The 26,334-nt window shown below is 56.4% G+C and overlaps 1 protein-coding gene across 12 annotated transcripts in view; it reads right to left on the reverse strand.

Annotated features, from left to right (window-relative positions):
• Positions 1–112: 112 nt before the first annotated feature.
• Positions 113–26,334, reverse strand: part of ANK1 (ankyrin 1) — a 49,784-nt gene continuing 23,562 nt past the window's right edge. For 4 of the 12 annotated variants that reach the window (XM_015883108.2, XM_015883104.2, XM_015883107.2 and 1 more), the window contains 43 exons: positions 23,930–24,031; positions 20,448–20,546; positions 19,748–19,846; positions 19,091–19,189; positions 18,793–18,978; positions 18,557–18,655; positions 18,256–18,354; positions 17,877–17,975; positions 17,468–17,665; positions 17,256–17,354; positions 16,865–16,963; positions 16,620–16,718; positions 16,269–16,466; positions 16,016–16,114; positions 15,833–15,931; positions 14,623–14,820; positions 14,349–14,447; positions 14,087–14,185; positions 13,718–13,816; positions 13,540–13,632; positions 13,254–13,326; positions 12,917–12,940; positions 12,026–12,128; positions 11,653–11,800; positions 11,338–11,435; positions 11,034–11,258; positions 10,684–10,838; positions 10,287–10,498; positions 9,976–10,180; positions 9,727–9,823; positions 9,334–9,562; positions 9,125–9,250; positions 8,925–9,044; positions 8,721–8,805; positions 8,414–8,488; positions 8,134–8,265; positions 7,797–7,943; positions 5,874–6,426; positions 5,034–5,292; positions 3,873–3,956; positions 3,422–3,586; positions 3,005–3,128; positions 113–2,335 (listed from right to left, as the gene is read on the reverse strand). In XM_015883108.2, coding sequence (XP_015738594.1) covers positions 3,030–3,128; positions 3,422–3,586; positions 3,873–3,956; positions 5,034–5,292; positions 5,874–6,426; positions 7,797–7,943; positions 8,134–8,265; positions 8,414–8,488; positions 8,721–8,805; positions 8,925–9,044; positions 9,125–9,250; positions 9,334–9,562; positions 9,727–9,823; positions 9,976–10,180; positions 10,287–10,498; positions 10,684–10,838; positions 11,034–11,258; positions 11,338–11,435; positions 11,653–11,800; positions 12,026–12,128; positions 12,917–12,940; positions 13,254–13,326; positions 13,540–13,632; positions 13,718–13,816; positions 14,087–14,185; positions 14,349–14,447; positions 14,623–14,820; positions 15,833–15,931; positions 16,016–16,114; positions 16,269–16,466; positions 16,620–16,718; positions 16,865–16,963; positions 17,256–17,354; positions 17,468–17,665; positions 17,877–17,975; positions 18,256–18,354; positions 18,557–18,655; positions 18,793–18,978; positions 19,091–19,189; positions 19,748–19,846; positions 20,448–20,546; positions 23,930–24,031 — 5,775 coding nt within the window. In that variant the 3' untranslated portion in view covers positions 113–2,335; positions 3,005–3,029. The other 8 variants (XM_015883111.2, XM_032448905.1, XM_015883105.2 and 5 more) reach the window with 8 other exon arrangements.

Genomic DNA, 26,334 nt, shown 5'->3' on the forward strand with positions numbered 1-26,334 from the left:
CCAGGCGGAGCGGAGCACATGGGGGGGCTGGGGATGGGGGGAGCTGGGGGTGCAGCGCCCGGCAGCCTCCGCCTCCCCCTTTCGCCATTGGAAAAGCAGAGACGAGACACGATCTGTGTTAGTTTCTTTATTAATCCATAGTCCGATAGCTGGTGTGTACAGGGATATGATCTATACATCAGGGGCTAAGAGACAGGGAGATCCAAAAGGCTCGTTTCCATAACAATTAAAAAAAGGAAATAAAAGTAATTTTTTTTTTTCTTTAAAACTTCTAAAAAGCTTCTAGTGTGCAGAACTGCAGCATTCTCTAGGCTCAATGTTGGGTGCAGCCTCCCCCTACCAGCCCTACGAGCAATCTGAGCGCAAAGCAATGTGGCTGCAGGTGCCGGGCACAGTTGCAGCACAGCACATTCCCTAAGGTGTATTACTAGGCCAAAGCACAGGACCCACACACGACTCTACGGTGATGCTACAGGGTCAGCTGCCGCAGTGGGTCTAGGTAGGTTATTGTACACAGCAAGGGTAATGGATGGAGTCTGTGCCTACTTCAAGGTGGGGTGAGGAAGGGCTTGCTTTGCTTTCCATGGCTAAGCTGGGCCATTTAGCTTTGCTGCATCTGGGCTTCTTATCCAGATTGCAGCAGAGCCAGAGACTCTCCTGGCATATGTGCATCCGCTGTGAGACAGGGCTGCCCTGCCTGTAGCTGGAGGTGGGCTTGTTCCACACATGGCCACTGAGAGCAGCATCAGGCCCTGCTGAACAAGCCCACAGCCACCTCTGGGGAAAGGGCAAAGGGGGGGTCTCCACACCACCATGCTACAAAGGCCAGGCCCCTCTCACACTGGTTAGGTAAAGGACAGAGCTGGGGACACAGATCTGCTGCTGTCTGCATCCTGTCATTCCAGGGTCAAGTTTTGTAGCAGATTCAACCTTCTGCACATCTCAGTGCTGCCTGGGCAGCCCTGACCACCACGATTCTCCTGCCAGAGCAGCTGCCCCAGCACTGCCCTTTTCAGGGTGACTGCTGAGCCCAGTGGTTGCAGAAGGGCATTCACTTGGCCAAAGTGCAGCCACTCAAGGGAGCAGCTCCCCCCATTTCTGGGGTTGGTCCTGGGGGGGCCAGCATCCATGGGGCCAAGGGTCTGTGCTCATTTGTGCCCTCACAGGAAGGCCAGGAGGCTCTGCAAAGTAGTGCAGGGCTTCTGGCTCCTGCCAGCTCCTGGCTCATCTCCTGAGCAGATATTGTGCTGAGTAGAGCTAGGCACAACCCAGTGCGTGGCACAAGCCTTCCCTGCTCTCACTACCTATCCTCCCTGGGCCCCAAGCACCTCAGTGCAGGCTGCCAGCCTCATCCCAGCTGAAGCCAGCACAAACTGGGGCTTGCACCATGGACCAGCCCATGGGGCTGCCCCATGGGCCTCTCTCTTCAGGCCAAGAAGGGCCAGACTCAGATGGAAGGGCACAGAACAAGACAACCTGCCGCCCTTTCACCCCTGTAGACTCCCAGCTCCATTCACCAGAGCTGCTCACATACTCCAAAGGCTTTGCCCATCCTGCAGCCTGAAGAGGTATTTGGGAGTGGAGCTGTTAGTGCTTTGTACATACTGCTAGAGTGTCCCTAGGTGTTTGCATAGTATTTATTGGTTCATATACACAAGGCTGATTGCTGTACAGTTAACACTTTCAACATAAGCAACGAGCTCAGTGCTCGGCCCAGAGCCCTGCCCTGGCAGGAGATGCTGCACATGCTGGGGAGAGGAAGGGCAGCCCTGCATCAGGCCAAGCACTCAGGGCAACACTGCACCCACAAGCCCTCCTCCCTCACACCCCCAACTGCTGCCCTCCTCCTGCCCCAGCACTCACTGAGAGGGACGAGAAGCGAGTCCAGCAGAGGCAAGAATGGCGACGGGGACAGAGCCCCTCTTCTCCTTCAGTGAGCATCCCCAGACTCCTTCCTGCCACTGCAACACTGCACAGGGATGTAGTGACGCAGGTGGACGTGCGAGAGTGGATTCTTCTCCCCTCTCATTTGTTGCCAGTCCAGCTCTGGCCTCCCAGAGGAGCTGAAGGATGCCCCTTGTGCGTGCTGCGGTCTTTAGGCTCCTGATGGCAGCAAGGCAGGGACAGGGTCTCTCTGTCTGCTGGAAGTACTGTAGCTCATGCGTCTTGCAGTCAGTCAGTCATGCGGATAGGACGGTAGGTATCTCGTACAGAAATCATGCCATTAGCCTATTGAAACATGTACAGCCAGCCCTGCTTCCCTCCAGTCTCTGTTTTCCTCTCCTCTCTTCCCAGGTTGGTGTGGAGATCAGTGGTTTGGTGTTGAGGTGAGATCCTGGGGAGACACAGAAAGAGACAGAGATGGGGTCACCAGGCACATGTAGTCCCAGCCCACACTTGTTCCACATGCACCCATTCTGACCACCCACAAGATGAGTTTTACAGGAGGTGCCATCACAGCATCAGTGAGTGCCCTGCCTGGAACCAGCACAAATGGCACAAATAGTACCAATGGTGCCACCTCAGATGCAGAGAGCAGCTACAAGTAAGAGTTGAGTGCAGCACTGGAAGGAGCTGGGAAAGCTGCTGCAGAGCCTGGGACATATATATCCCATCCATTGGAGGCCAGTCCTGCTTCATTGAGGGCGATTCACTGAACCTTGTTCTCACAGCAGCATGGAAGACCCCCATAAGTCTTAATGCACTCCCCTGAGCTGCTTTTGCATGCTGTAGAAAATAGCAAGAGTAAAGCAGCAGGTAAACTGCCTCAACTGAAGCTGGCCCAGGGACTCTCTAGGGATAGCTGCAGACAACAGACACTGCATGAACATATGTCCACAAACACAGGGGTCTTAACTATCATGTACCACAGACATCCCACTAACATAAAAAAGAAATTGGAGAGAGAAAGGAGACAGACACCACCATGCACATACATCCCTACTACCTTTATCCCAGCAGCACAAGGAGCTGGCACAAAAGGAAGAGCAAAGGGGCTGGTTACCTCCAAAGAGGCCATTTGAGGGGGGTCAATGCTTCCCCCTTTTCAGACTGGCTCGTTTCACTATCTGAGCCCCCATCCTGCTCCCGGAGACCTCCAGTTTTGGGACACGCACTTGCACCTCCTCCTGAGGGAGCCACAGGGACAGGAGGCAGGACATCACCCAGATGAACAGACAGACACAGAGAAAAGGACAGGAGAGGGAAAGGCTGAGTCAGTCAGCAGAAGACACCAAGCAAGAAGACTGGTGCAGGGGCAAGAGCAGCCCCTGGCAGCCTTAGGAGGGAAACAGGTGAGAGAGGTGAGCAGGACAGAAGGAAGGACAGAGGACAGAGGAGCTCTGGAGCCCACAAGTCCTGCAGAGGCAGTGCTGGCCTCGAGTAGGGCGCATGCAAGGCACAGCCATGAACCACAACGTACCTTGGCTCCCAGACCATCTCGTTGTAGGATGGAGTACATGAAGTGATCAGCCTCTGCCTCCAGGTCTTGGGGCTCCTGTAGGGAACCCTCCAGGATCACGTCTTCATGCTCCTGCCTGTCATCTGTGCCATCAGGGCCCAGATGACGCACCACCTTCCGGATGACCTGCGGAGACCCACGCAGCCTTCATCACTGCCAGCCCCGGCACCAGCCCACAAGGGGACACGGCCAGCCCCGACACCATGCCTTCCTTCTCGCTGGTCTGGCCCTCAGCCCCGTGCACACCACCCCCTGGCAGAATCTGTCTGGAGAAGAGCCATGACAGTAATTGGAGAAAGCAGAACGCGAGCACCCTGTACGGGGTCCTGGGCTGCAGAGAGGGACTGCAGAGAAAGAGAGAGGAGGAAGACTGCGGAGAGCACCCTACAGACTCTTGGCCCCGGTCACTCACCTTCTTGGTGATTATATTGCCTTGTTCATCTGTGAACTGCTCCTCAGTCACATGCTCCCCAGGGAGATGGAGGACTTCGTTGCCCTGGAGGGACAGGAGGAAGAGCAATTCAGGGGGGGCAGCAGAGCTCTCCAGCACGCAGCCCAAGGCTCCGGTTCCTGCACAGCCCCCAGCCCTGTCTCTGCTCTGTGCCGTGCACAGCCCGGCGCTGCTCCCTGCCCGTTACCTTCACAAGGACACGCCGGCGGACGACTCTGGTAGAGAGAGACTCCTCGTCGTCCGCCAGCCCCTGGCTCTCCCCGAGCTCCTTGTCCAGCTCTCGGTGCGCATGACTGAGCAGGAAGCGCACGGAGCCCCTGACGATGTACAGGACATTCTGGCAGCTGACCAGGAAGAAAGCCAGCAGCACCACGACAATCAGCAGCTGGACCAGGAAAGACCACATCCTGCTCTCTGCAGGGTCGTGCGTGTGCCCCGCAGCCCCGCTCAGAGCCCAGCCATGCTGTCGGTTGTGGTGGGCAGAGCCCTGGGCACAGGAGCTGCCCGTGCCCAGTCTGTGCAAGCACTGCTGTAACTTTAGCTGCTGCCGATCAGCTGCCCGGGGCGGGAGAAGGGAGAAGGCAGGTGGGGTGTCCTTTGCACTCACAGCTTCTATCAAAGTCATGGGATTGGGACTGTAACAGCAACACCCGTCCCCCTGTCAGGCGGTGACGGGGACAGCCATGACCCCCTTCCCCAGCAGCCTGACAGGGCAGAGAGCAGCCCTCTGTCACAGGACAGATACACGTGGCACAGAGCTGAACTCTGCCATGCTGCAGCTGCAGCTGCGCCGTGCCTGCCTGGAGGCACACGCCTGCTCTCATCCCATCCCTATCAGCTCCACATGGCTATGGCAGGATGCCCATCACTCCTCCTGGCCCCCAGACCAGCTCTATTTCTGGCCCAGCAAGCTGCCAGGCCAGAGGCCAGGGCAGATACTCAATAAGGAAGCAAGCAGGGAGCCTGCCTGGGTTATAAATGGAGAGCAACAGCTCACATACTGGGTGTGCAGCATTCTATTCTGGGCCAAGAGGCCCCCAGGGGCCAGAGCAGCAGCTCTGCCGGGACTTCTTGACCCGGTGGTGGTCAAAGGGCTGCATCTGCTGCTGCTCTCAACCTCACCTGCCCAAAGCTGTGGCTGTCAGGCTCCTCTGGCCAGCTGCCCGCGGGGTGCTGGGGCTGCCAGTCGCTGTCCTCTGTGGAGCTGACCCGCATCAGCTCCACGTCCGGCACCAGGACCTGCTCTTGCTCCTGGCCCTGCGCCCCAGCAGCCGCGGTGTGTGCTGGGCCCAGCCGTCGGGTGACCCCCTCCTGCCAGGAGCCTTCTGTCAGGTCCTGTAGGCAGGAGATAAAGGAGCCTTCTGCATTCCAGTCCCTCAGCCTGGGCACCGGAGAGGGACAGGGAGAGAGAGACAGAGAGAGAGAAGCAGTCAGCTTTGTTGGAGTGTTACACCCAGAACACCAGCCCGCAGCTGGGCACAGCTGCATCCTGCCAGGCACAGAGCTCCTGGCTCCTGGTGCTTGCCGTGCCTGGCACAAGCAGCATACAATGCAGATGCACAAGGGGCACGGGCCTTCTCCCTGCCACGCTCTATGCCCATCCAGCACCCCAGTCCACAGGCTTTCGGGTCATGCCTCATAGCATCACTGGGCTCTCATGTGACCAGTGCTGTTGGGAAGAACACAGCCCTGAGATGGTGCTGGGAGGCATGATCCACATGCAGGGCCTGGCTGTGTGCAGGGATTTCCCCTGGGTGCTTTTCAAGGAGCTCTTAGAGGGTCTCCAGAGGTTTTACAGGCTCTCTGCCCAAGCCACTGCTCTGGGTGAGGTGCTGGGCTCCAGAGCTGGAGGACAGCAGGGAAGCAAGCAAGGCTGGGTGGTTATTGCAGCTGGCCCAGCACAAGGCAGTAGCTGGCAAAGCTCCCCTTCCACTGCCCCCCTATCACCGGGGACCACCATACCTGTCTGCACTCCTCTCCACTGTGTGGCTCACGGTCGGTGATGCCACGATCCTGGCTTGTACCTTCTGTTGAACTGAAACAAAAGAGACTTCACTCTCTGGGTTCTGCTCTCCAGTCCCCAGCTGGTGGTCCCTGGCTGGCATCTTCCTCTCTGGCCTCTGCCCCTCCTCCTGCTCTAGCAGTTCAATCAGCCCATTCATGGCATCTGAGTCCACTGTGTCATCCTCAACTAAGTCCATAGAGCCCATGTGGTCTGGGCCATGTGCGTCTGTCAGAAGTTGCCCTGGGAAACGACCTTCGCTTGTGGCATCCGAGTCCTCAGCCTTGCTGCACTCCAGAGAGGAGTCCTCAGCCGTCACCAGTGAAGGGGTGAGCCCTGAGGACCACACCTGCATGTCAGACATCTCCATCAGGGCGTCCTGCTCGGTGGCGGCCATGGGGATGGCATCCATGATGGCCACCTCGTTCCAGTACTGGTCAGCACGCAGAGGGGATGGCAGCATATAATGCAAAGAGGCAGGGGAGAGCAGCTCGTCCTGCAGCGAAGCGTAACCTACATGGGCAGACAGAGGCGACATCTCCAGCAGCCATCTCATACACACACACAAGCACAGCAGGGTGAGAAGGGAAGCAGCCTCTGGGAGGTGCGTGCTCACAGCGGCTGCTGCCTTCATGCAGTCCCTCCTGTCCCTGCAAGTGTCCCTGTGCCTCACTCTTGAGTGCTGGGCAGCCCTTGTGACTGTCCATTCCCCTGGTGAGGACAGGCCTGGGGCCTGGTGATCCCCCATCCCCACTGCAGGACATGGTGCCCACTCTGGCACCCTGCTCTACCAGCCCCCAGTCCCTGCCCACAGCCCACAACCAGCATCTGAAGGTCAGCCTGGAGCTCAGGTAGCTAGCTGCTGCAGGCACCAAAATCCCAAAGCTGACCCACGAGCAAGGAAGGATGACCCTAGCAAATATCATGCAGCCCTAAGGCCCTACAGGATGCAGCCAGGGCCATATAATCCCTCTGATGTCCCTAGGTCTATAAGCGATCATTGTGTCCTCATCACTCAGGGCTTCATGCACAGCCCAGGCACACCAACAGAGACTACAGCCAAGCCAAACAGTCCCAGGCATGCAGGCAGCTTTGTTTCCTTCTTTACTGAGCCACATGCCCCTTGCTCAGTCCTAGGGAATGAAAGAGAAATAGTGCTCCCCAGCAGCCAGGGATCATCAGCAGCAGCTGCAGCACAGTGTTCAGCCAGGAGCCCCCAGCCTCCCCAGTGCAGGGGGAAAACAGTGCAGGGCCAGCAAGGGAAGAGCATGATACAGCCAAGAGAGGGGCAGTCTTGGGTGACATGCAGCTGCTGGAACAGGACACTGCTTCCAGAGGGCTCAGTTGAGGTGGAAATGGTGTAGAAAGGCAGAGGAGGAAGATGAGAGGTCAGGATGAACTTGGAGGTTGTGCCCCCAGGAGTGCCCACGTCTAGTGGCAGATGGTAGCACATTTGAAAGAACACAACAAGGGCAGACACGAAAAGGGAAAGCGATGAGCCAGAGCTGCATGAGTGGTGCCTGGGTGCAGAACAGCAACAGCCCCATCCCTGCCCATGGCACTGGCTCTCCTGTGGGATATGTGACAGTGGTCCTGCACCCAGGTACAGCCAAGGCTGGGCAGGTGGTGCTGGGAGCAACAAGCCAGGGGCATCCAGCACTGGTACCTCAGGAGGAGGAATCCCCATGTGTCTGTTCTCCATGGAGAGCAGGACCAAAGTTCCCATAGCACAAGTCCCCATTGAGAGACTGCAGCTGCCTGCAGCACCCACCAAACTCCTAAGCGCAGTGTGCTTGACTTGGGACAGACATCAGCCCCACTGTGTCTGCAGCAACCCTGCTCCTAGCCCCTAAGGTATCCCCTGCACAGGATGTGGGGCTCACCATTCATCTGGGAGGGCGAGAGTGAGTAGTCCCTGTCTGTGTAGCGCCAGCTGCCCTTCATGCTGCGGCTCTGCCGGCCGGGGCCCTGCAGCGTGCTGACAATCTCGCTGCGGTCGATGTTCCTCAGCGCCGTGTACAGGTTCTCAACTGCAGGGGAAGTTGGTTTCAGCAGCAGGCAGGGCAGGCCAGGTTATGGCCATACCCCAGCTGCCCCCCCCAGGCAGGTGTGTAGGAACTGGTAGCTTAAATTCAGCCAGGGTCACCTGAGCACACACATATAGGCTGCACGCCCAGCTCAGACACCATCACCCTTGTACTGGGAACCGCAGATACTCACTCTTGACACCCTTGCCCTCACGGCTGACCCAGAGGTTGAGCAAGGCTATGCTCTGCTCCAGCAAGGAGTTAGGGTTCTCCACACGAATCCTGTTGATGTCATCCACCCCAAACTGCAGCTCACGTGCCAGCTCTGGGAGAGACACAGCATCTCAGCATCACATCCAAGCACAGCTCCCCAGACAGCATAAAGCACATTCATGCAACCCTGCAGCATCTTTCTAGTCTTCCTATGGGCTGAGCTTCAAGGTGTACTGAGCATCCATCAGGTGTGGACTCACCTGCCCAGCTGAGGCCAAGCTGCTCTGCGATGTCAATCATCTTCTGGTCTGCCCTGTCTGTGCTGCTCAGAGAGCCTGGAGGAGAAGAGGGGGTCACAACTCCAGATGTGGGTTGGGGTAGGAGTGAGGCACAGGCTGCAGAGGCACGGCATAGCCCTGCAGGCAGGATCAAAGAAACTCCCTGGGAACAGGAGGATGCCACGCACACAAGTGCAGCAGGATCAGCCCAGCCCTTCACCCTGGCCTGTGCACCCCTACCCTAAGCAAAAGAGGTGGGAGGTTTGAACAGACCCAGTAGGCTGCGTACCAAAACTGCTCTCACTTAGGATGCTATATCGCTCCCGCAGAGACAAAGGTGTCAGTGTCCTCCTTCGCTCCTCAGTGCTGCTTCCCTGCAAAGTGGGGACAAACCAAGGGGTCACCAGCCAGAAAAGAGAGTAACAGCTCGTCCCTGGCACCGGCACAGCCCCAGCACAGCGTGACATGGCCACTTTGAGAAAGGAGAGCTGACCTTGGTGCAGGGTGGAATGCTGATGTTGAGGTGGCAGAGCACATGTTGCAAGTCCTCATACTTCATGGCTTTGCGCAGGAAGGACAGGGAGCCACTGGCTTCCCGGCTGCTGTCCCGGACCTACACACCAAGCACCCAGGCAGGGGGGTTGGAACAGGGCACAGGGCCCCACCACAGCCCAACTCTGCACCTGCCATTACCTTGAAAGGGATGGCGAGGCGGTTCTCCTGGAAGGACTGGAAGAGGAAGGTGCGTGACTGTGTGGCCTTCTTGATGGGCACCAGGTTCCCTGAGAGCTCGACATGCAGAGGCATTCCCTCCACCACCTGCAGGGAGTGGAACATGGGACTGGACTCTGCACAGAGCAGCCTCTTCCTTCTGCCCTCCAGGAACATCGCAAGAGACAAACCTCAATGTCCCTGCTGCGGGCCACCTCAGTGAAGTTCTCATGCTGCTCCAAAGTCTTGTCCACCTTGTCATCAGTCATGCAGTAGCAGCGCAGCCGGCCTTCCCGTCCATCATTCATCTTGGCAAACACCACAAATTTGGCCATGTAGGGCACAGCCGTCAGCTCCTTGTACAGCACGGTGGCAAAATGCACAGCCTCAGCAGTACGCGGGCAGTCAGCCAGCCAGAACCTGCAGGAGGGGTGGGGGTCAGGGCAGTGCACTGGGGGCAGGGGAGGGGGGAAACAGCACCACAGAGGGTGCACAGGAGCTGCAAGTGTGGGAAACCCATCAAGGGCAAGGAAATTCCCCAGGAACAAGAATTCCATCCAACTACATGCTTGCCCATGACTCACCTGGCAGACACATTGGTGGTAAAGTTAGCGCATTCTTTTTCATAGACCAGCTTTGTGGTGCCTGTGATGTCTTCCCACTGAGCTTGTGCTGTCCCTCCTGCAGCAGCAGAAAGCAGGGGTAAGCACACTGCTTTCCTGCTGCAGTGGATCTGCTTTCCCCTCTGGACTGTGAAACCTGTCCTTCGCTTCCAGAGCTGCATCCCACCTCGGCTCATCCTGCTACCAGCCCATTCATGCACATGTTCTCACCTATCACAGAGCAGAGCAGGCGCAGGCTGGTGGTGTCACCCTCACCACTGTCTCGGGGATTGTCCTTCCAGGATGGGGGCAGAGGGATGCGGAGGCCAATGGGGCGGTGGAACTTCCTACGACGAGGCTCCACCGTGACGATGGGGCTGAAGGTTGCCTGGTTCCCCAGCAGCTTGGTCACCAGCTCATCGGGCACGGGCTGTGCCTGTGGACAGCACAGGTGGGGTGATCAGGGCCAGCTCTCCACAGTGCAGCTGGATAAGTTGCCTTTTCATGCCTGCTGGTTTTCAGACCAGGCTCTTCAGACTCACCTGCAGAGCCAGCCTCACTTTCTTGGTGACAGCGGTGTCTGGGAAGGTGGCTTGCACCATGGGCACCAGTGTGCTCTTCAAGCATCCTCCCTCGGGGCCAATCATGTCACAGTCCTGGCAAATCCGGGACATGACCACGAAGTAGAGAGGAAAGTCAGTGGTGATGATGCGGCAGACCCTCTTCTTTTCCAGCTCCTCTTGGCTCTCCAGCTCTGCAAGTGCAACACAGACATCAGTGCTCCTCCTCAAACCAAGCCCATGGCTTCCATCCACCTCCTCCTCTGACTGCACCAACTATGCCACATTCGGTTCCATACCACCACCTCCAAGTGCTGCCCGTTCCCAGGATGGCTGCAGCTCTGGCTTGGGTGTCAAGCCCCCAGCCCGGCACACTCACCCTCATCCATGCCATTGAGCAGTTGGTCCATGTAGCTCTCCTCGTAGCGGTTGCGGTGTTCCTTCCATACAGAGCCATTCTCACTGCGCAGCACCACCAGCTCACGGTCCCCGCGTCCGTAGGAGGCAAAGTGAGGAATCTCCACGATGACAGGGCTGCAGTTAAAGGAGGAGGGCATGCTCACACCATGCTGCAAAGGCCCACCTCAGCATGACGCTGCACTTGGCCAAGAGCTAGGATAGCTCCTGTAGCAGAATCCCCACAGACAGCAGCAACAGCCTAACCCGAGCCTTTAGAGGAGCCCAGATCTGTTCCCAGCCCAGGGTGGCCCCATTCCCTGCCATGCTCACCTGAGGAACTGGGCGCCAGCGGGTCCCAGTGCAATGATGCGGCTTGCCAGGCCCTCCTCCTCAGCCAGTGGTGGGGGTGCGGGCAGCTTCTGAGGCTTCACCAGGCGGCAAGTGATGCGGGTGGGTGCAGCACAGGCACGGGGTGGGATGATGACACGCAGCCCGTGGTGCCGGCTGCCCCGCATGGAGCCGCCACGTGCGTCCACCATGAAGCTCACCAGGAACCTGCAGTGGGCAGAGGCATAGGCAAGCAGTGCCCTGCAGCCAGCTCACACACACAGTGCTGCCCTGGGCTGGCACTTACCCGGTGTGAACGGGGCTGGCCACTGGGCTGATGTTGTCCGAGGTCTCAGTGGCTGGGCTGCTGGGAATCAAGGAGTCCTCATCGAACTCCTTGGAGGGCTGTGCAAAGGCAGGGAAGAGCCCCCATGAGCGTAGGGTCCTGTCTGGTGATGCTGAGCCTGCTTAACCCTCTGCACTCCTGCATTCTGCCTGGGCAGCCCTGTGCCATCCACCCATGCCCTCCACCCCCAGTGTTTTGGCTCTGGGCTGACAGAGGACAGCTGTTTACCCCATAGGAAACATGCTGGAACTGTGTCACCTCCTGGAAGTGTCTCACCTCCTGCGGGGACACTGAGGGTGCATGCAGCAGGCTGCCTTGCTCAACTTCAGTCTCCACAGTTCCCATCGGCTCAGGCTCCTCTGCTCTGGTCACCACGGTCTCAGGGGGCACGCAGGGGACCTGTGGGACAGCTGCAGACTCCTCCCTGGCAGGAGAGAACAGTGACAGCCACTGCAGCAACAGGCCTGACCCCCCCAGGCTCCAGCCATTCCCCAGGACCACCTGGCACAGCAGGACCCTGTCAGGGAGCTCACCTTGCCCACAGTCACCCAATGCCCGCAGCTGTTCCTGCCCTGCTGGCATCCCACCCCAGCACCAGACTGGCCCATGCCCTGTACCCGCTCCCTCCCCACCATCCAGTGCCTCATACGTTTGCTCCAGCGTTGTCACAGTCACAAATTCCAGCACCTCCCTCTTGCCCTCCTGCTCCCTGGGTTCAGGTGTTCTGGGTTTCGGTGCCATCAGCTCCTCCTCTGAAACCAAGAGCTGACTCAGCACACAGAGGCAGCAGGACAAGGGGGGAGCACAGCTGCCCAGCTTTATTCCCATCCCTGCTCCCACCACTGGCCACACACGTTCATCCCCTGGGTCTCAGCTGTGGGAAGGCTCTTCCCTCTGCCAGAAGCCTGGGCTGTTAGTGTGGCACGGCAGCTGTTAGGAGCCAGACAACCCCAACCTCATAGCACTCAAGCACAGAGCCAAGCCTGCTGGGCCCCCCACCACCAGGTGGGGCTGGGACCACATTTAGAACTCACCAAGGCCACCAAGTTCACCCACACATATCTCGCTGGGGGCATGAGCCCAGCCATTCCCACTTATAACACCTGCTAAGGAATCCACCGAGGCTGAGCTCCTGCTAGAGCCCTGCTGGAAGGAGTCCAGCACCTCCCAGTGAAGGGACAGCCAGAGTGGAGAGCAGCACAGGGACCTTCCAGTGCTCTGCTCTGCTTCATCCCACCAGGGCCAGAGCACCATGGGCTGGCTGTGGGCGAGCACTAGAGCTCACAACAGTAGCAGGCTCCTGCTGCTGGGAGCAAGGCTGATGAGAGCCAGGGCTCCTTCTGCTTGGGGATAGTTCCCTTCATGCAGACACACTACAGCAAGCAGCACGGACGCAAATGGGCAGGGCAGGATGGCAGGGCCTGTGCTGGGTAGCACCAGCCCAGCAGCAAGGCTCAGCAGATGGAGGTGGCGTGCGGATGGTTAGTGGCCATGGGGTGAAATGGGCCATTGAGCTGGGGCACAGGGACAAATTTCATACCCATTACTGTGACATGAGCAGTGCCTGCAAAGTAAGAAGAGGCAAAAGTAAGGTCTTGATGGGAGGGGATAGGAGCAAACCAGCTGCAGTGGGTTGGTACCGCCCAGGGAGCAAAGTATGGTGTGGTGCTCAGAGAGCCCCAGGTCTCTGCACAACATCCTCAGGTCTGAGCACAACCCTCCTGCACAGCACAGGGGACAACCAAGCCAGGAGGTGGCTGCTGGGCTCCCTCTTCCTTGTTGCAAGACCCCAGTGAGGCCAGGCAGCTCCCCACCCTGTGCCATCCCTGGGGCTGCTAGCAGACCTCTAAGGGTGCGACCCAGCTCCAGCCCCTCACCTTCATCCTCCGACACATCCAGAATCTCATCCACAGTCTCTGGGAAGCTCATGCGGTACTTGTCACTGACTGGCTGTGGAGCAGAGGGCAGTCAGGGCAGGACAGCACACAACCCACAGCTCCCTGCAGCCCCTCCCCACATATTTGGGCACTCAAGCTGCTTTTTGGCAGCCCACAGCCTGAGCTGCCTGTGGCCAAGGCTGGCAGACCCTCACTTGGCTGTTCCCAGCCCCAACCCTCCTCCTCAGGATCCCATACCCAGCCAATCCCATGCCTAGAAGCTTACTGGGATGCTGGTCTCCTCTGTGACAATCTTGAGCACATCTGTGACAGAAATGTAACCGAGGCGCTTCGCGATGGCCAGAGGAGTGGTGCCATTCTGTGCAAGGGGAGAGGATGTAAGGGAACGTGTGCATGGGCACATGTCACACAACGGGGCAGTGTAGGCAGTTTGCCCTACTCACTGTGCTGATCTCGTTGGGAGAGGCCCCATGCTTCAGCAGGAGGGTCACCACGTCTGTGTGGCCCTGCTGTGCCGCCTGGTGCAGGGGGGTGTAGCCCAGCTGTAGGGAGAGCAGAGAGTACTGCATCAGCTTTGGGGAATAATGCCCCACAAATGCCCCCCAAGGTGTCACACGGTGCTTCACATGGGCTGCCTCCTGCTTTCTGTGGTTAGTAAAGGACTCTGTAGGATTCACAATGCACCCAGGGGCACTACAACAGCTTCCATCCATACAAGGTATAGGGGTTGTAGTGGAACAAAGCCTTCCCCATCAACCTGCACACTGCTCTCCAGGGCAGAAGGGTCCTTTTAGCACAGAGTATCACTGTACCTTAGTCTTAGCATTGACATCAGCCTGGTGCTGCAGCAGAAACTTCACCAATTTGATGTTCCCATAGTGGCTGGCTATATGTAGTGCAGTGTAGCCCATCTGAAAGACAAGATCAGGTCTCAGACTGCTGTCGGTGCTGCTTCTGGGCCTTCTGGCTTCGGTATGTTGAACTGCATAGGCCACTCCCTACAGCTGAAAAATGGGGCATGTAAAGTAGTTCCCAAGTGTTTCTCACCCAACCATGGCCAATGCACTACTTTACCCTGGTTGTTGCATCCACTGCGACTCCATGTTTCAGCAGAACATCAGCAACGGGTACGTGTCCCTCTTGGGCCACGAGATGGAGAGGAGTCAGGCCACTCTGCAAAAAGAGAATGTCACATACACAAAGGAACCACTGCAGCTCAACCAGCAGAGAAAGTTGTGTTGTAAATACAGCAAACTGGCCAATATTTGGGGCACTGCTATTTGAATGCCGGGAGACACTGGGTCTGCTACTGCCTGCCAGCCTGGCAGGAAGCACCAGTACAACATACCTTGTTGCCTAAGTTTCCATTGGCTTGCTTGGAGAAAAGCAGTGCTACCATGTCTGTATGCCCCTCCTGAGAAGCCAGGTGCAGAGGGGTGACTCCCTGAACAGACTCTGCATTTGCAGAAGCACCGTACTGCAGCAAGCTGCTGGCCACCTCCATCTGGTTCTGCTTGGCAGCAATGTGCAGAGGGGTGTACCCGTTCTGTAGGAGGGAACCATGGCAGCTCTCAGCACTCACCGAGCAGATCTGCTTGAACAGGAAGTACCACCCCATCTCTCCAGGCCAAATCTGCCCTCCCAGGCTGCTTCCAGGGCTCAGGGACACATGCTCGCACCCAAACCATCTCCCTGACAGCAGCTAACCCTACCATTGAAGCCAATCCTGCTTCCCTAGTCCAGACAGTGAGAGATCTCCAGGACCACTTGCCTCAGTTCTGGTTAGTATCAACTGTCCTGGGGTTTTCTGCATGTGAGTTTTTATCATGCAACCACTTGGGGCTGAAAGAGCCAGGACAGGCAGGTACTACTGGGGCTGCCTGACAGAAAACCCACAACACCCAGGATCAGTACTCAGACAGGGGCTGCATGAAGCAGACACCCTGTGCCTGTGATGACGCAGGCTGCCATGACACAGACCAAGGGGAGATGAGCATCAGCACTAGCTGCTCTGATGCCAGCACAGCAGGCCTGCCAGCAGCTGCACGGGGGGAAGAGGGGAGGGTCACGTGGCAGCACCAGCAGCCGCTTGTCTGCTGAGAAGATGCAGCTTCTGCAAACAGCATGAAAACTCTGCTGGGCTGCTCCATGAGGAAAGGCTCCTTGTGCTCTGTCAGAGCGCAGGGCTCTCACAAGCTGCTGGATTTTCCGCCTTCACGGCTTCCCAGCTGCATGGAAATGCTCATATGTGGTTTCCCAAACTGCCAGACTGCAGCACTGCTCAGCAGGGCTTGCCATGGGAACACATTTCCAAGCAACAGCCGCTAGGCTGCCAACAGGGAATATCCCTGAAAGCCACTCTGCTGGAACTGGGTGACTGCTCAGCACCTCCATGGGTGCAAAGACAGGCCAGCACAAGCAGCAAGTGCGGGAGCTATGGTGGGACTGGCAGGTGTCAGGGTGGAGGGGTGACACAGCACGGGGCATTGTCAGCCTCAGCTGGAGGGTAACAGGCACACACCATGTCCCTCCATCCCAGGGATCCCATCCAGCCTTACCCAGGCTGAGCTGTGTGGAGAGCTCCCCTTGGGAAGCAGAAGCTTGACGATCTCCAGGTTGTTGTGGTGCACAGCTACGTGCAGTGGGGTCAGGCCATTCTAGGGAGGGGAAGAGAGCATGGAGCAGTGAGATGGAGTCTCAGCCCACACTCACTGTTCCCACAGCCTCTGAACAACCCTCACCTTCCCTGCTGCGTTGGGGTGAGCATCATGCGCCAGCAGCAGCTCTGCCACATCCACCTTCCCATACTTGGCTGCAACGTGGAGAGGGGTAAATCCTTTCTGAGGAGATAGGCAGCCCATCACTGGGTGTAAGGGGATGATGAGGAGAATGCAGATGCACACTGCAGCACAGGAGGAGGCTGCCCCTTCTGTGACAAGGACACTGTCCTACAGCCTTGCCAGCCATCTTCCTGAAGCAGGCACAGAAGCCTACCTTGGTCATACAGGTCTGAGAGGCTCCCTTCTCTAGCAGGGCCAAGGCTGTGTCTACATGCCCCTCTCTGGCAGTGATGTGCAGAGGCATGTGCCCAGCTGTGGTGGCCAGGTTGGGGTTGGCATTGTTCTCCAGCAGGAGTTGGACCATGCTGGTGTGGCCAATGCGTGCAGCACAGTGCAGAGGAGTTTGGTCATCCTGAAAGGGAGGCAAAGAAGCTGTTGCTGGTGGACTTGCACTCACTGCTTCCTTGCAGCACTCCTGCTGCTCCACAACCCCTCACAGCAGGGACCTGGACAGATGAGAGCAAAGGACTCAGCACTGGACTAGCACATGGGAGCTCCTGCCTACCTTGGCCTTGGCGTTGACTTTGGCTTTGTTCTGCAACAGATACTTGGCCACATCCATGTGCCCAGCTCTGGCTGCCATGTGCAGGGGAGTCTCCACTTTCTGCACCAAGAACAGAATAAAGTGGTGAGGCCACAGGAGGGGACATGTCACCAAGAGGTTGCCCAGGAACACAGAAAGCAGGGTGCAGCCCCCCGCTACACCCCGCCATAGTGAGCCCTCACAGCTCCAGCCAGGCCAGGACTCACCACGTTGGACACATTAGGAGATGCTCCACGCTGCAGCAGGGTTTTGACAATGGGCAAGTGCCCCATGAAGGCAGCCACATGCAAGGGGGTCAGGCCAGACTGCGGAGAGAAAGCAGCAAAGAGTCATGTTGGGGGCTGATGGCCTGACACAGAAGTAATCCCTCCCCATCCTCTCAGCCCCTGGGAGCCCCTAGCTGAGCCAATAGCAGTGCACAGAGCTTCTGCCTGGCAGGAAACAGGCTGCAGATGCCACCTGCCCAGTGGGTCCTGAGCTGCAGTTCTCCCAAGCCACAAGGAAGAAGATGCTGGGGGGCAGCAGGGCAGCAGTGAACCAGCCCTGCTGTGCATGGGCAGTAACAGAAGGGCTGAGGCTGGGTTGCAGCTCACCCACCTCAGTGACGGCATCAATGGAGGCTCCTGTCTTCAGAAGCAACTCCATCACCCGAATGTGGTTCTTCTTGCAGGCGATGTGGAGAGGCGTGAAGCCATTCTACAGACAGAATGACCATCAGTCAATTGCAAGCACATTCCCTCTTCCTCTGCCTTACTCTTCCTCCATTCCCAGCCTATCTATCCTTTTCTTGCCCACCCCTCCTGACTCACCAGGGCTCTGGAGTTGGGCTTGGCTCCCTTCTCCACCAGCAGCTTGGCCACACGGTGGTGGCCACAGTGTGCGGCCACATGCAGAGGTGTCAAGTGGTCCAGGGTGATGTCGTCTATCTCAGCACTGTACTGCAGGAGCAGGCGCACACAGTCCAGGTGGTCACCCTGCGCTGCCATGTGGATTGGTGACAGACCGTTCTGTGAACAGGGAACAGGGCCTTAGGGCTGAGTGGGGGGCACCGGGCATCCGACTCAGCCCTGCTCCCTGCCACAGCTCTGAGCAGAAGGATCAGGAAGCTCCTTGCCTCTCGATGGCCAAAAGTTCAACCCTGGCCCAGTTACGTAGAGCATCCAGCAAACGCATGCAGTTTGTGAGCCCTGCACTGACACTGAGCAGCCCCACAGGCACCTTTGTTTTGGCTTGAATGGGAGCACCGTGGTCCAGTAGGATCTCTGCAATTCGCACATGCCCGTTGCGAGCTGCACAGTGGAGAGGCGTCAATTCATCCTGGGGAGAGAGAAGGGTTCTGAGGCTCAGAAAGGGTAGGGAAAGGTAAAGCATCCCAAGCCAGAAAAGAACAGGAACTTGGGACTTGTTTGCATCCTGAGCATGCATCACTAAAAAACCTGGTCCATCCCCTTAGGACAGCAGGGTCTGTGCTCATGCCCTACTATGACATTCCCAGGGTACGGACTGAGGAGGGCATTGCATCAGTGCTCCCTGGGCACAGGAAGCATGAAGACAGAAACAGCCCATGCACTTGTTGTTTGTTCAGAAAGGGTCTCACCTTGGTCCTTGTCTCTATCTGGGCCCCACGGTCCAGCAGCAGCCGCACCATGATGATGTTGCCTCGACGGGAGGCTATGTGCAAAGGAGTGATCCCATTCTGGCAGAAGGAAGGACAGCTTGTTACAGGAGGCAACCCATCTCTTCCCTGCAGGGCTGCCAGGAAGCAAGGGGCAAACAAGGGGCAGAGGGCAGTGGATGGCTAAATTCCTGCACAAGGACGGACAGGTGAGAGGTGAGCACATGCCCACCTGTGGCTGAAAGCTGCAGATTCCCTACCAGCTGATCTACACGGCACCCACCTGGGGTGTGAAGTTGACACTGGCTCCACGATTCAGCAATAGTTGGGCCACACTGAGATTCTCATAGTGGGCTGCAATGTGCAAGGGCGTAAATCCAGTCTAGGGGAAAGAAGGAGGGATCAGCCCAGCCAGATATATGTTCCCTGCTGAAAGGATGGATATACACAGCATACCAAGCTGCTGTTCTTCCTGGGAAGTGGGAAAGCTGGCAGAGACAGGGTGGGAGAGACACACACCTTGGAGAGAACATCAGCATTGGGGTCATTCTGCAGCAGCACCGCAGCTGTGCGGGTGTCATCGTTGCGAGCTGCAATGTGCAAGGCGGGCAGGCGGACCTTACCCTTTGTCCCATAGTTGATAAGGTGAGCAACCACATTCTCATGACCTTGCTGCAGAGCCACAGCTAGTGGTGTGAAGCCATCCTGCCAAGGAGAGGTAGGTGAGTAGGGAGAGCCAAGAAGCCATGGCAGCACCTGCAACATCTGACAGCAGCCTTAACAAGTAGAGCTGCAGCGTTCTCCCCAAGGATTGTACCTCTGTGGCTACATTCTGGTTGGCTCCATTCTCCAGGAGAAACTTCACAACCTCCAGGTGGTTTTCTTGGGCTGCCATGTAGAGCGGAGTGAAGCCCTTCTGCAAATAGAGCCATACACATCAGAACAGCCCTTCCTCCAGCTCCTTGCTCCATGAAGAGCTGCACCCCACCAAACATATGAGTAGGAGGGGATTGCCTTTTTACACAGTCTGATAGTGACAGGATAGGAGGAATGTCTTTAAACTAAAACGGGAAATTTAGGTTGGATGCTTGAAAGAAATTTTTTGCTGAGAGAATGGTGAGGCAATGGAACAGATTGCCTAGAGAGGCTGTGGATGCCTTATCTCTGGACGCATTCAAGGTCAGGTTGGATGGATGGGATCCTGAGTAGCCTGATCTAGTGCTCTGCAACCCTGCCCTTGGCAGGGGGATTGGAACTAGATGATCTTTAAGGTCCCCTGCAACTTAAGCCATTCTGTGAACACCCACATCCCCAGTTCATTGTCAGGGAGCATTTTCCACCGTCCTTGTCCCTGAACAGGACCAAAGAGACACTAAGGGGCTGCTGCACTGCCCTTGCTGGGCATAGCTCTCACCACATGGACACCACCACTCACATGCTGGGGCTTTGCTTACCCCAGCCTGGATTGCTGTACCTGTGACTGAGCGTTAACATTGGCCCCATAGTTCACCAGTTCCCGGACCACGTCCTGCTGTCCAGCGAGGGCAGCGATGTGCAGGGCTGTGTTCCCCTTCTGAAAGACATCATCACAGGGCAGCACTCAGGGAAAGAGACAGACCTGATGTGTGTACTAACATGGGTGTGAAAAGGGCTGCTGCCATCCTGGCCAGTGCAAGCCAGCGGGGCCATGCTCAGCGCTCCTTTCCTGCTACAGACTCACATTTGCTGGCCAGGAAAGGGGGTGACTTCATATTTCTCATGAGGTCAGCAGCAGCCAAAGCTGTGTGGATTGTCAGGCTCTGTATATCTCCAGCACCAGGAGATGAGCAGGGGAAGGGAAAAGGGAGCACTGGAGCACAGTGCATACCCTGGAAGCCAAGGCCTCCCAGCAGAGCTCAGCTAGATGTGGACTGAAAGACCACTCCTCCCCTCAGTGTGTGCCCTGGGGTGGTGGGGGCAGGACACCAGGCTCTGCTCTGCACCACAAGCCTTGCTAGTGCACAGAGATGGTATGTCAGCCACTGCAGCTTCCACAGCCAGACCCCTCTCTCTGTGACTAAGCATGCAGGGAGACGACTATGCATTATTTATGGAGCACCAGCAATGGCAGGCTGTAGAGTGGCAGGCTGTAGAGCATTAGGCTGAGGAACGCGACTCGACTCCTTTGTTCTTACCTTTGTTGTGGTCTCCAAGACAATCTCCTTGTGCAGAAGCTCCACCACCATTTTTGCGTGGCCCTCCTTGGAGGCCAGGTGCAACGCGTTCAGCCCATTCTGCAGGGCACAAAGAGGGGCATTAGTCACAGGATGAGACTGATGGTCTCTGGGAACCACCCTTGAGCTCCTCTATGGACCTGGCTGCGGGTGCTTGGTGTGGGCTGGAGGAGGTGCTGGCTGCCAGGAGCAGCACTCACTGCTCTGCCTTTGAGCCCTGCACAGCAGGCTTCATGCTGCCAGGGCAGCTGCATGCAGCCCCACGCACTGAGCTGCTGACTAATGCTGGAGGTTTCCCTGTGACATGCAGCCCTTTTGGGCTGGTTCCTATAGATGGGTGTCCCCATGGCTCAGTGGGAGCACATGGCTCCACAGGCACTGTTTCAGCTCTCCTTGCTCATGACACATTTCTGTTGTCAGCTCCCATCTCTTCTTCAGTGGCTTCCCAGGGGTGCCCCATCCCTGAGACCTCCTGCCCACAGCTACACTTGTCACAGCAAAAGCTCTCTGTACGGCCCAGAGTGAGGATGCACACACTATATAACTGTGGCCTTGCAGGCTGACCCTGCCAATTCCATCCCACGCTCAGCACCAGGGCTGCCTTGCTCCTCCAGTACTGAGCTGCAGCAGAGACTCTGGGGAAGCACAGGTTGTGAAGCTGCTCAGCTCTGCCAGACCCAGGAAGCTCTTGAACAGTGCAGGTGACTGCTTGGGAACACTCCTATGGGTGCCCCAGTTCAGCCCTCCTTTTCCAGGGTACATATGCAACCACATTCCCAGGAGCAAAGGGCTGAAAAGCTCCCTTGGAATACCCCTGTGCTGTCAAAAGTGGCTGGTTAGGCCTGCTGGCACCTCAGAGGCAGCTGAGAAAGCTTATGTTCCATTATTTCCAGCTTCCCAGAACAAAAGGGCTGAGATATTTACTGGCAGAGAGGTTAAATATTTGCAGGCATTTTCAAATGGCTTTTTTTTTTTTTCCCTCCACAAGGGAAAAGTGCAGCACTTCTCCCAGATGGATGCACTGTGCTTACTCACCCCTGTGCAACTCTCATGTGGCAAAGAGCTGCCAGCTCCCCAGAAGCACACAGTGCTGCCCAAGCACTCCACCTCCCAACCATCTGCTTTGGCTTATGGAGGGTGCTGGAAGGTCACTTTGTGGGATTGCTTCATCCCCATCTGAATACAGGTAGGGGAGCAGAACATGCCAAGGCAAGCTCCAGTTGCAGTCTTCAACATCCCAGTTAAACTCACAACAGCGTCCAGAGGGGGTTACAAGAAGGTCTTCCACCTCTCTCATGCTCAATCCACCAGCCTTCCAAGATCACACTCTTTTTTACTCAGGTATGCACGGATATCAAGTCTACAGGCTCCCTCAACACAGCAGCTCCAGCATCTCCTGGAGCTCTAAGCACAAGGGGATGGCTGCCAAAAGAAAAAGCAGCAAGAATGCTGCAGCTCTTTGACTAGGGCACAGTTACACAGCTCTGCACCCACTTAGCACCCACATCTTGAGAGCTGGGTAAGAACCACACACATAACACATGATTTTTCCCTGTTATATCCATGTAACAAGATGCAGGGAGGACAAGATCACGAATACTCAGCTGCTCTCCTTGCACATATGTCCTCTTACGCAAAGGACTCATAAATAACCTTTTGAAAGCTGAAAGCCATTGAGGAATCGTTATTCTCCATCCTTACAGCGATAAGCACAGTGTTTACTGAAGGCTGTTTCCCAGAGGCCCATCGATATTTCTGCCTCAGGAACAATGCAGGTTGTTTTGCAGGTCTGCTCTGGCTTGATGGCTCATCTGACCCAGAACTGCCACGGGATGTACTGGATCTGAACACAGCCACACACCCTCACCAACTGCAAACGCTTTCCAGAAGCTTTGGGTGCTGCTGCCAATGCAACAAACTCAGCTCTGCAGAAAAACACTCCTTCATGTTGCTGTGGACCCTGTCCTGGGGTGCGACACGGAAGAGATTACTGCCCACACCACCATGACTGCTGTGTCCTGGCAGCCAGCTCTGCTCCGCTCATCCTCAGCTCCAGCTCCTCACCGATGAGGACAGCATGCATGGATTCAGAACACAGTAAGGATACTGATGCAGATGGCAACCATGAAGAGGATGGAATTGGTAGGATGAAGATCAGATGGCATGTCAAGGTCTCTGCACTTGTGTAAGAATACAGGGCCTGTGGGATAGGTCTGACCACATATATCCCTCCTTATTCTATACAGGACATGTGAGGTTGGACCTTTCCCACAGGTCTGATATTCCTCAGAAGGAAACCCCAAAGTGCCATCTAACCTCAGGGAGATGGCAAGAACCAGTGCAAAGGCACTACTGAAAGAAGCATCTCATCCTGCTGCAGCCACGTGCTCCCCAGCATGGTATTAAAACCCCCCTCCCATCAGCTGCAGGAATCTGTCTGGAAGCAGGACTGCTCCCAGCGAACAGGGACTGCCCCTTGTGGTGAAGAAACTGAAAGCTATTTCATCTTCAAGGACAGAAACACATTGTTTTCCATCTACTTCTCCCTACAACACCCATCTGATTTTAATCCTGTCCATGTCCACACAACCCCAGGACAGGAACACCGAGATGCTGGTTATGCGTTGACAATAACTGGGAATGAGGAACAAAATGGGCACCTCATGAGTTTTCCCCAAAGGAGGAGAAAGCAAGGTACAACGTGCCTAGTGGCCTGCAGAAGTCCAGCATATCTGCACAGCGCTGTCAGATAAGAAAAGGAGACAGCAACATTTCCTGGGGGAAGATGTCTGCAGCAATGCACCGGCCACTGCAGTGCATAGATTGATGGGTCTGAACCACGCTTCGTTTGGGAACTCGATACTGAACCAGAGGGACATCCGCTTGTGCTACCTGCCAAGTCAGCCTCTCCGGCATCACTGATGCTCTGGAAAGTAGCTGACAGTGCCGTCTGCCTGTCTGTCCCCCAGCTCAGCCCAAGTCCCCTGTGTCCCTCCCTGCAGCACCTCCTCTGATTCAGGCTGAGTTGATGCATTTGGCAGCTGCACAGGTAACAAAATGTTCTGTCAATTACGTGCAAACCATTCCTCTGTGCCTGCAGCTCTCCTTTCCGGGGCAGAGCCATCCCTGCTCTGTGTTAGAGGGGGCTACAGCTGAACGCCACCTCCTGAGGCCCCCACACTGGCGTTCTGCAAACATCCCCTGTTTTTAAACAGCTCCCAGTTTTTAAACTTGCTATGTCACAGTATCCACTGCCCACTTATGGTTTGCTCCATAGCAGGATCAGGACCAAGCAAGCTCCCTGAGGCCCTTCCCTGTCTCTCTCCCATGGAGCAGAGTAAGGAAGAGACAGAGTGACTGTCACCTCAACCTTGGGGAGCCACAGCATGGCAATTTTCACATGAGCTAGAGGTGATACCAGAAACCTTGAGGGTTTCACCTACCTGGTTACAGGTGTTAATATCTACCCCATTCCTGAGATGATCCAAGGCTTTGTCCAGATTCCCAGATCTTGCAGCTCTCAGGAAGCTGGTTGCAGCATCAGCCTTGGGGAAAAAAAAAAAATGAACAGCATGAGATTTGGCATCATACTTGTGCTCTCCTGTCAGCAATATGGGATCATCCCAGTGCTTGACTACAGAGACCCGGTAAGAAAGGTAGAGGCCAGGCAGACAGAGATGCTCCTCATCAAACAGGACGAGGCAGGGCTGAGAGTGTGGCTTGGGAAGAACAGCATTTTAGCCAGGCCAGGGAGGAGAGATGTATGGGTCTGAGCAGTGCTGGTGGGGCAGGGAAGGTGCTCTAACAGGATTGCTGCAGTCTCCCTAGGCACAGGAAATGCTTTCTGTCCTGGTTGAGAGTACAGCAATGGACAATATACTGCAGCGTTGGTGAGTCTGCCTCTGCTGTCTTCCAGAAACCCAATGAAGAGCCACAGTGGCAGTGGTGACAACCACCCCAACTGTGCACACTACAGCCAGGAAAATTACAGCAAGGCAGTGTCACCACCCCAGGCAAGGCACAGCAGTCATTTGTATAACACTATTAAGGCAGCAAATGAAGACAATGGGATGGCTCACCAGAAGCTGGAGAACAAAGTGGAAATGCAGTGAGAGCTCTGTGTGGCTGGGCCTATGAACTGGTGCCTGTCTGGTAGTTCTATCCCAAAGGGCTGTCCACAGCACAGAGCCATGAGACATCCATGGCAAAGCAGCAGGACACACTCCTCTCCTCTGACCTTGGCTCCACTAGAAAATGAGAGCCCCTTTCTTACCACTCATGCTGGGACTAAGACATCTCCTGTGTTACATGAACATACATCCTGCCAGCCTCAGCCCTCCAGTGCCCACAGCCCTGGGGTCATCAAGCTCATGGGGCCAGCACTGGCAGCAGCATAGTCTCAGCAGCAGACCTGGGCAGAATGGTGCACGTGAACTGTTCAGAGCTCCTTTCTTACCAGTCTCGGTCATTCCAGCTCAGAGATGGAAGCAGCACTGCTCAGCTGCCTCCTGCTTTCCTCCATCCTTCCCTCACCATCCTACCCAGAGAAACACGGCCCAGCAAAGGGCCAACTGCCCCGCTGCCCCTGCAGATTGAAGACCTGCAGATGCGTGTCCCAGCCCCCAGCAGTGCAAGTGCTGCAGCCCTGCCCAGGACAGAGGGACAGGCGGTGGAGGGCAGCATCGCCATGCCCTGTGCTGGCAAAGCCCCTGCACACAGGGAGACACGTGCTGCTGGCATGCCCTGCTCTGCCAGCTGTCACCACAAGCTGCTGGTTCGCAACACAACCGGGTCTGCCTGGGAGGAAGCCCCAGATTTGAAGCTAGGCTGTCAGCTTCATGGAGGGCTGCAGGTGTGGAGGAGAGTCAGCATGATACCTGGGTGTACCCTGCTCGTTCAGGCTGATCTGCTGGGAAAGGCAGGGCACGGTGCTGCCCTTAGAAGTGCACGTTTGCATTCAGAGCCCTGCATGCTGTCAGGGTCAGCAGGAAACACTGACAGCTCCAAGAAACAGCTTAAGTGCAAAGGGCTTTTCTAACTCCAGCTCCTGGTGGAAACCTCTGTACCTCAGGTCAGGCCCTCAGGTCTGTACCTCAGCACAGACCTACAACAGCAACCCCCTGGGAAGTTCGAAGCGTAGCTCAGGCAGACCTGGGATCCCACCCACAGGACATGCATGGAGCTGCAAAGATCAATATGGTAAAACGTGACACACCCCAGCAGCAAAGCGCTTCCAAAACCCTGGCACACCCAGCAGCAGAGACCACGGGCAGGAAGCAAGCAGAGGAGCAAAGCAGAGGTCTCTGTGGGCATGAAGGAGAAGCGCATTGTATACTCACAGCCACGTCTGGACCAGACTTGCCCTTTCGTGCTGCCATAGTCCAGCACTTCAGCTGAAACCTGAGCCCGGTGTCCCCTCTTCCCCTCCTTGGTTATCTACTCCCCAGCTTTGAGAGAGCCAGTAAGTTGCATTGCATTCTCTCTAAAAATACCAACTCCTTCCTCGCTCCAACACAGACCCTGCAGGGATCGCCAGCCACTAATGGAATTTGTTCGTTTTCTCTCCATTACTGTGTCAGACAGGATATTTAATAGCAAGCTGCCTGTGGAAAGCAGATGCTTGCTGCCAAGCACAAGGAACAGTCAGAGCTGCAGGGAGAGCAGAGATCGAGAAGAGCAGAGAGGAGCAGCCCCACAGACATGCCCAGGAGCATCTTGCAGGTAACACCACCCTGGAGGAGAGGGGTGGAGGGCTCCTCCACATGGCAGAGGTGTGGGTGCTGCAGAACAACTGCCCTTCTGCTTCCCAGAACCAGAGAACTAATGGATGGATGGGATGGAGATGCAG

Source organism: Coturnix japonica, chromosome 22 (genome assembly GCF_001577835.2).
Source record: "Coturnix japonica isolate 7356 chromosome 22, Coturnix japonica 2.1, whole genome shotgun sequence".
In the NCBI taxonomy this organism is placed as follows: Eukaryota; Metazoa; Chordata; class Aves; order Galliformes; family Phasianidae; genus Coturnix; species Coturnix japonica.